We start from the raw sequence: 9,795 nt of genomic DNA, 5'->3' as shown, positions 1-9,795 counted from the left end.
AATGCACGCTGCTCTATCAAGGTCAGAAAAGATCTCACTGATGCATTTGATGTCAAATAAAGGTTTTAGACAAGGCGATGCACTGCCATGCGACTTCTTCAACATCGTTCTAGAAAGAATTGTGCAAAACTCAACCGTCAACACTAGAAGCACAATCTTCCAAAGGTCCATCCAATTACTCGGATACGCAGATGATATTGACATAATTGGAAGATCAAAGCGTGATGTCAGTGGAGCGTTTTTGAGCATTGCGACGGAAGCGAAGAAGATGGGTTTAGTGGTCAATGAGGGCAAGACCAAGTATATGCTGTCATCAAAAAAGGACACTGAACGACGACGTCTTGGACAAAACGTCACCATGGACAGCTATAACTTTGAGGTAGTTAAGGACTTTGTATACCTAGGCACCGCTATTAATACAGACAACGACACCAGCGCTGAAATCAAACGAAGAATAACTCTTGCAAATCGCTGCTTCTTTGGACTTAGAAGGCAATTGAGAAGTAAAGTCCTCTCTCGAGCATTCAAAATCCCCATCTATAAGACACTCATCATCCCCGTTCTCATTTATGGCGCTGAGGCCTGGACCCTGTCAAAGAAAGATGAGAGCGTCTTAGGATGGAGATGGATAGATGGAGAATGGAGGAGAAGATATAACGACGAACTGTACGGGCTGTACAGCGACACTGACCTAGTTAGCAGAATTAAAATCCAACGGCTTAGATGGCTAGGTCATGTAGAGCGGATGGACATCAACGATCCAGCCCGGAAGGTCTTCGAATCCAATCCCGAGGGATGGCGCAGTAGAGGAAGACCGCGACTCAGGTGGCGCACGCAGGTAGGAGAGGACCTCAACCAACTTGGCGTGCGAAACTGGAGACAGCTAGCTAGGGACCGAGCTGGCTGGAGACGCTTGTTGGTTGAGGCCCAGGTGCGCCCCGGTTAGAGAGTTACTGGCAGATGATCAGACGACAAATTATTTATAACTTGAGGTTGGAATATAAAGTTGGAAGAGTTTTTTAGAAAGAAATCAAGAACAGAAGGATTGGTCCTTTCCTTTTTAGGGACATAAGTAAGAGGCAACCCCAAGATTGGTGACGACAATCAAAGTCGCCACCCACAATGAATCGACCAGATAGAAGAGTTAATTTTATAAAATCATTTTTCAGATGATATTTTGTCCGAGTACCAGAGGCATGACCTGAAAAATGATAACTTCAACCCCTAACGCTTCAATAACTTTTGTTTCCATTGAAGGTAAAAACTTCAATTTAATTTCTTTTCTTACAACAATTGCTATTCCGCCACCTTTGTCACTTTGCCTATCTAGCCGATAGCATGGATAGTTAGGATGAGAAAAAGAATGGTTATGTTTTAGCCAGGTTTCAATAACCAGAGCGACATCTATTTTATTTCGGATCATGAAAGAAAAAAAATTCCAAGCTTTTTTCCTTACACCCCTAGCATTCCAAGTTATTAATTTAAGTTAGTATTTTAAGGCAAGGTCAGTAATAACATTGAACTGTTCAAATTTATCTTTACATAATCTTAATTTAGAGACTAAATCGTTAGTAAGCATTTGAATTCCACTTAAAAATGATGAGCTACGAACTGCGAACTGTGGATATTCGCATATTTTGACTTTTCTTTCACATAAGCTTTGTTCCTATTCGCAGACAGCGACGAACTGTCAATTTATAATTACCCTTTTCAACAAACAAAATAAGAGGGATAAAATTTTGAGGTTAAGTTGAGCGCGAACAATTTATTCGTTGCAGTGTGGATTGTATGTGGAACGCGAATAGAGTTTGACAGTTTGTAGCAACCACATTGAAATTCGTTGCTAACAAATTGTTTTTACAAAATAGTCTTGTTTTAGAGAACAAAATGCAAATTTAAATTTTATTATCCTAACTTACATAAGTGTCAAATGGTTTCTTATAATTTAATTGTGTTTTTGTTTGAAATTGACTTTTTGCAATGCGTAAAATCACGTTTGTTCGTCCATTCGTTCATCCGTTGTTCGCTCTCATGTGCAAGGCTCTTTAGTATTTATATTTTCTAGAAGTACTACTCATTGGATCTAACCAAACATTCTCACTTTGTTGTTGTCTATGGTTAACAAGATTAACCTTACGCAACGGTGGAAAATCTGCAATCTTGATGGGTTGTTTTCCTCAAAGGGGTTTTAGTTGTCATTTTTTGTCGAAACTCCACATAGCTTCGTCCACTAGGTCACAGTGGGTCCGTTGATTGGTCATCACCTCCACAATTTGTACATTTTTTAATTTCCTTAGAAGTGCACATTGAAGTCTGATGCTCACCAGAGCAGAATGAACAGAAAGTTTTAACGTGGCAGTGTTTAGCCCCATTCCCGTACATCTGGCAATTATAACATTGGGTTACTTTTCTCGGAAGCCTTCTCTGAAAGCACCAGCTCACAATTGTTTTGTTAATGACTCCGAATCGATCACGAAGCTCTTTCATGGCAATGCTACCTTTCTCAAGATATGCTATGAAAAAAGTTTGTTTAATTTGATTTAATTGGCGACTCACAACTTTGATATCAGTGCACTTGACACCAGAAGTTGAAAGATGAGTTTTAATGACATTTTGATCAGTTTTGTCGATTCCAGTCAACACGACTTTGAATGGCAATTCAGATTTAAGGCTGTGCGTATAAAACTCACATTTCTCAGCTGTCAGAACTGTACATATTTTTTTATAAGTATCGATGTTCGGTGACCCAATTGACATGCCTTTAATTACGTAATCTTCAATGGATTTTGCACTCAAAATAGTGTGAATATTTACGCTGCTGGATCATAAAATCCGAGCTACATAGAGCTACTGTGAATTATATAGTTGATACAAGTCTTCAATATACTCGGATATATGGGGTCTCGATTTATTCGAGAAAATATGGGTCAAGACAAGGTGTAATGGTCATCTTCTGATGAGCCCAACCATTACATCGGGGCGAAACGCATATATGAACACCTATGCTGGTTTATTTTCATTTTCATGATTTTAAATCTTATTTATTAAAAATAATCGGTGTTCAGGAAAAAAAAACAATTCGACTGTTAACAGTCAAATTAAAAAGCTGTCTGCGTTTTTTCAAATATAGAAAATCTTTAAAAGATATTCACCATTTTTTTTTCTAAACCTCACAGAACTGAATTCAGTTGTCGCAGATAATTATCAAACCCGCAACTCTCAGGAGCCAGTAGTTGTAGCTATAATTACTTTTCATCATTGAAAACAAATATTGAAAGTTTATAGCTATCATTAAAAATGTCCGTCATTTAAAAAAAATTCCTCATTAAAATCCACCGACAAATGTTTAGTGACAGAAAACTGTCATTGGAATTGTGTGAAATTGGAACACAAATCAGTGGAGCGATGCGTTTCACCTTTAAGGCGCCAGTTATAGCTTTAATTACTGTTTATCATTGAAAACAAACATTGGAATTTTTTTGACAGGTCATTTTTTTCAATGACAGATACTTTTAATTATAGCTATTATAATTAAAAGTATCTGTCATTGAAAAAAATTCTTGATTGAAATCCACCGAAAACTTTTACTGTCAGAAATCTGTCATTGGAATTGTATGAAATTGGAACACAAATCAGTACGACGATTCCTTTCATTCTTAAAAATATCAGTTGTTCAAGAAAATAAATTTCCGTCCGGAAAATAAATTTTTAGAGAAAAACAAAACTATAATTACACTTTAAAAAAAAAATTTGTGTGATTTCCGATCGATCAGTACACAATTTTCATTTCTTATCAAAGGGAAACACCGTAAAATATCGATTCAAACATTTTTCCGGATCGATATTTTTGAAGACTGCTTTTAAAGTTCAACCATCACACAAATGTTTTGAGTTATATGATAAATTGAATTTAACGTAATTTGAGATCATTTATTAAGATCAATAACTGCATTATTTGCAAAATAAAAATCAAACATAAAATACTTATGTAGTTCATACACATCTTAGAAAGATCATTGAAAGTGTAAAGCTTTTTATTGCATTCTAATAATCTTAGTCTAAAATGGAGCGTTGGGCAGGCAAAGTAGCGGTTGTAACCGGGGCAAGTTCGGGCATTGGTTTAGAGATAGCGAAGGACCTTGTCAAGGCTGGTCTTATAGTTATTGGTTTAGCAAGGCGTGTGAACAAAATGAAGGCATTAGAAGATGAATTACAATTTAGAAGAGGGTCGTTTCATTCGTGTGAGTGTGACATTTCGAAATTAGAATCAATCAAATCGGCATTTAAATGGATAAGTGATAAGTTTTCCAAAGTCAACATCCTCATTAATAACGCAGGAATATTAAAATTTTCCGGAATACTTACCGAAGGCAATGAAGAAGGATTAAAAGAGTTGATCCAAGTGAATTTGTTGGGAAATGTGTATTGCACTAAAGAAGCTCATCGTCTAATGAAGGCCAGTTTCGGTGAAGAGTGTCATATTATTAATGTCAATAGTATACTTGGCCATACTATTCCAGCAAGCCTGGCATCGTTGACCTATAATTTATACCCGACTTCCAAACATGCTTTAAAAGCTACAACAGAAGTCTTGAAGCAGGAACTTATAAATGAAAAAAATATAAGAATTTCCGTAAGTTTGTCTTGAAATTTAAACTTTATGATTTTTAAAGTTTGTTTTTATAATATTCATTAGAGTATCAGCCCTGGACTGGTGAAAACGGAATTGGCACACTCAGCGAAGCATCCGTGTGCAGATAGAATCATGGCATCCGAGACCATACTTCGAGTGGAGGATATTTCGAGGGCAATTTTGTTTATACTTGCATCTCCAAAACATGTGACAATCAGTGAACTGATAATAACGCCAACTGGACAGAGATATTGAAAGTAATTGTTAACGTCCGCGTAGAGATGGAGATGGTAACGTTAATTGAATTTATAATGAACTATTGAGGTACAAAATACTATCTAACAAATTGAAGGAGAAAAATAAAGCCTTTAATGAATGTAATTAAAAATGTGTAGACTCTAATATGTATAAATTTAATCAACTAAGATTTAGGTGAAAAGGTTACAAAAAAACTAGTTTATTAACGCCATCTTTATTTTATCCTGCGAAGTGGTATAACTAACGATAACGATATTTGCAGTTGGTTTAACAACCATATAATTAATTTGTACATATTTTTGAAACTACATACTCATAGTCCTATGCCTGCTCTGAAACGGAAAAAATGGCTTATTTACTTACTTAAGGTGGCGCTACAGTCCGGAGCGGACCTCGGCCTCAACCAACATGCGTCTCCAGCCAGATCGGTTCCTAGCTACCTGTATCCAGTTTCTCATGCTAAGTTGGTTAAGGCCTTCACCCACCTGAGTGCGCTACTTGAGTCTCGGGTTCCCGAAGAATTTTTCTCTGGAAGCATCCTAAGACGCTCTCATCTTTCTTTGACAGGGCCCAGGCCTCAGCGACATAAATGAGAACCGGGATAGCTGTCCATGGTGACGTTTTGTCCAAGATGTAGTTTTTCAGTGTCCTTTTTTGATGACAGCATATACTTGATCTTGCCCGCATTGATCACTTAACCCATCTTCTTCGCTTTCGTCGCAATGCTCAAAACTGCTCCAATGACATCACGCTTTGATCTTCCAATTATGTCAATATCATCTGTGTATCCGAGTAATTGGATGGACCTTTGGCAGATTGTGCTTCTAGTGTTGACGGTTGAGTTTTGCACAATTCTTTCCAGAACGATGTTGAAAAAGTCGCATGACAGTGCATCGCCTTGTCTAAAACCTTAATTTAACATCAAATGCATCAGTGAGATCTTTTCCGACCTTGATAGAGCAGCGTGCATTCTCCATCGTCATTTTGCACAAACGGATAAGTTTGACAGGGATGCCAAAACTAGACATTGCTCGGTAGAGCTCTTCCCTGTAGATGGTGTCATACACGGCTTTAAAATCAATAAAGAGATGGTGGGTATCATCAAACCAGGGGTTTCGCTGTGGTGGCCGTGTGAAACCTAGCACTTCAGAGGCGGCATTTTTGATGGCTGCAAGGCAATGTTGCCACTGGTTTTTAATGCTTAATGCAGGCAGCATAGGGCTCCTTAAGAGCTTATTGGAGACTCGATCAGAATAGGACATAGCAGTCTCTTGCGATTGTAGCCGTCTAGCGTCGAATCTTCTCACAGTATTTGTATTTCCTTGTTTTGGCATAGATCAAGATATCCGTAGCCGTGCCTTGGCTACAACGAGGTAGTGGTTCGGTCAATGTTGGCCTCTCGGAATGTTCGGACATTATACTGGAGAAGTGTCGTGCGTCGATCGCAATGTGGTCAATCTGGTTGACGGTTGATTGATCAGGAGTTTGCGTTTGCCGGTCCATCCCATCGCACTTCTTGGATGGCGGTAATATCTGCTTTGCAGCAATTTAGCGCTTTCGCTAGTTGTTCGGCTACACATGGTCTGTTAAGGGACCTAACATTCCACGTACAGATCCGAAGTTCGCTGTCATTATTTCGTTTACGTGGGTTGTCAACAGTGTATCCGTCCGTATCCGAGGCTTGTTGGTGTAAGGTATTTTTTACGTAAGTAAGGTATTTTGTACGTGGCCAGGAAGTCACTCCAACGGCACAACCCCCAACGTGGAGGGCCAGATCCCTAGGACGGGGAGCCGGATAAACCGGTCCTTACAAGCCTGGGCTCCGAATATGTCAAAGAAGCCCCACAAGGTGTTCACTAAGTAGTTCAACCTTACTGCAACTGTAGACGCTACCGTTGGTTCCACCTCGAGAATTCTTCCGCTGCCGTCTGGATAAGGAAAGGTGCATAAGTGGAAACACTTCTCCCCCCTCTCTCGTTTTCTGCCCCCAACAACCTTACACTGGGGTTAGAATCCAATCTCCAGTTGAGGTACTAAGCACCCGATGTTCACCGCGGGGAGGTGAGGGTAGGAGTTGATAGACAGAGGTGGGCTTTGAGAAAAACCTGTGGACGCTTGTGTCCTCTTGAATGCACAAGTCTACCATTTGAAAATCATGGATTATTTAAATTTTCAGAGGATTCAGGAGGGCTTGACGTCTGGATCTATTTTTTTAACTAGAATACACTCAAAGTGTTTTAAATACCTTAAGTAAGTTAGAGGCGAGCACCTTAAGTAAGTTAGAGGGTACACTGGTTTTAAATTCCCGAACATTGCAATGACTGGAAAAGAGAAAGTGTGATAAGGCAGTCCACATTCACGTAGTACGTTTAAAGAACCAATCTCTGTTCTTTAACATACAAGACGTCACGTATGTGATAGTTCTACAAGAGTTTGTTGGTTATACACATGCCAAGAATATAGAAATGTTCAGACTCATTGCTCAAGTGCCATTTATATATAATGACAATGGGGATATATCTCGCTTCAAGGATAAAAGACCGCATTGGGCTTTCGAAGCGTTCAATTCCATGAGGTTTTTTATTCCCCATCGATCAATGGTTAAAAGGTCGGAATTTAATGAGCCTATCATATTTTTCCGTTACAGTTCCACATCCCAAGAACAGCTATGTGAGTCTGAAAACGAATACGAAAAGCTGAGAGTACTATCGTCAGTGAAGCAATGTACTCGAATAGAAGTAGCAGACATGAGATCATTGATAAAAATGAGAAAGTTGATATGGCAAAATAAAGTCCTGTAAAGGTAGTTACTAATTCACTGAAGGAGGGATTCATTTTCGATAAGAAAGCATAATGCCAGACTTTATCAATTGCTTTTAAAATATCAAGTGCTATAATCTTACTTTCTCCAAAACTATTTAAATATATTCGCTCCACTGGACCTATTGCTCCAAAAGACATACTGCCGGTCATCAAGATGCTTTTGATCTTCGAGATATTTCGTGAGCTAATATTCAATCAGCGTTTTCATTACCTTGGATAGAAAGGACGTAGGTGCAATCATTCGGTAATTATAGGGTGATGAGAATTCACCTCTTTCGATGCTGGTCTGGACATGAGTAGGAAAGATGAAAATACTTACACAGTGATTTTGCCAGCGTTGAAGAACACCTTTTCAGAGCAATAACGGGATACTATTAGGACCAGTAGGTTTATGTGTGATACGATCTCTTCAGACTCTTGCGAAAGATGGGTACCGTAAAATCACGAACGACTACAAATGTTTGCTGCTTTTGGGACATCGCAGTATTTTTTTCCGTTATTTTTGGCCATACGAAAATTTGTCCGGTGGAAAATGGAGGTTGTATTCCTTCCTGGCTTGCTTGAACTTAATCCGATTTTTCTCAATTGGATTGCCTTTAAAACAACGGAAACTTACTTCCTTAACGATAATAACCTCTTAACAGCTCGAATCAAGCCATGCATTTTCTTTATTTCTGATATTTTTAACCCTCTTCGTGATGAAAGTTCTCATTATCAGGAGAATCAAAATTGTGATCAACGTTGAAGTCAACGTCGCTATCGAGGAGGCATATTAACCAGCTTAAGATCCTGAAATAGTTATTGAGGCCGTCCAGGTTGGCTTTCTCGTATTGCCAAACGGGTCTCCTAGGCGCTATTTCTTCAATTAGAGATTTTTTGCAGATAACACAATGGTAAGATTTGCCTAGAGGAGATAGAGCACTAATAGTGTACTTATCAGGGTCAGATTTAAGAAATAAATAGAGGGTGGCAAGGCATTCTACACCAGCATAGGACGGATGTTTACCTATTATTAAGATATTCACGCATAGACAAAGCATAATGTGGAGGACATTCCTAATATTGATGATGATATTGATCCTTCAGGCTTTTCCGTCAAAAGGCTGAATAGCTTCACCATTAAAATTTATAGCAGCTCGAAATGACCAACTATCATTCCATTCAAAAGCCCAGTACAATAACTTTAAACTGATACAGGGATCCGTTCTCCCTCAAACATAATATGAGAATTTTGAAGATCACGTTATGTAAGTTGGAGCAAGTTATGTAAGTTGGAGGATCCATCCCTTTTTCGAAAAATGATGGGTCTTCCTGTAATCTAATTCTTTGTTACTGATATTGATATATCTTCTTCTAAATGTCTTCAATAACAACTCGGAAGGTTAACTCTACTCCAAAACCACTAATGCCATAGGCAGGCAGTCATCCTTCAGCAAAACAATGCATACGTAAGAAAATAGGTAATCTGTGTAAAAAAATGGGGTACATTTCCATCGATGTACCATTTGAAGTCTTGTTATTTAAAAACTTAAAGTAAAAAAAAAATACACTTTTGCTTTTAGATTAGTTATAAAGTGTGCTATATTTTATTTTTTCTAAAAAAAATTGGAAATGTGGCCACAGAATGTTGTTAAGTCCCTCAGATTTTTATTTTTTACATCTTAGTTTGAAAACTATATGAAAAAACGACTTAAGAAAAAAAATGCCATTTCCCTTTATAATGAAACAATTGAAACAATTTTTCGAAAAAATCGCCGTAAAATTGAAACAGTTTACTAAGAAGTTAATAGATTATGTCAACATAAGCTTGGCTTATAATAGAATAACGTCACTGAATTAATGGGTAGCCTAGCTTGTTAAAGCTCCTAAACTATAAAACGTATTCATTTTACTACACTAATATTTAATTTCCCATAACAACTATAAGGTTGAGACAGGGGGTTCTATAAATTTGCATTTTAAGTGAGACTAGTCACCCACTGCACAACTCATGTACCAAATTAAAGTTGCGAGCAACCATTTGGATTTCTTTTTGTGTTTTGGATCCTTTGAGTTGACTTTTATCAAATAAAATTGATTGT

General features: G+C 38.0%; 1 protein-coding gene across 1 annotated transcript; it reads left to right on the top strand.

The window, feature by feature from the left end:
* The first annotated feature begins 4,004 nt into the window (after positions 1-4,004).
* Positions 4,005-5,015, top strand: LOC129946572 (farnesol dehydrogenase-like). Its single transcript, XM_056056813.1, has 2 exons — positions 4,005-4,633; positions 4,697-5,015. The coding sequence occupies exons 1-2, from the start codon at positions 4,064-4,066 to the stop codon at positions 4,886-4,888; spliced, it is 762 nt and encodes a 253-aa protein (XP_055912788.1). The 5' UTR covers positions 4,005-4,063; the 3' UTR covers positions 4,889-5,015.
* Positions 5,016-9,795: the final 4,780 nt, after the last annotated feature.

The sequence above is a fragment of the Eupeodes corollae genome, chromosome 2, assembly GCF_945859685.1.
Source record: "Eupeodes corollae chromosome 2, idEupCoro1.1, whole genome shotgun sequence".
Classification (NCBI taxonomy): Eukaryota; Metazoa; Arthropoda; class Insecta; order Diptera; family Syrphidae; genus Eupeodes; species Eupeodes corollae.
This window is presented reverse-complemented; position numbering and strand designations above follow the sequence as displayed.

Bases quoted from the DNA above. Each gene is read 5' to 3' on its own strand.
- LOC129946572 (XM_056056813.1), top strand. From the start codon at position 4,064: ATGGAGCGTTGGGCAGGCAAAGTAGCGGTTGTAACCGGGGCAAGTTCG. The intron at 4,634-4,696 runs GTAAGTTTGTCT...AATATTCATTAG, and splicing joins AAAAAAATATAAGAATTTCC to AGTATCAGCCCTGGACTGGT.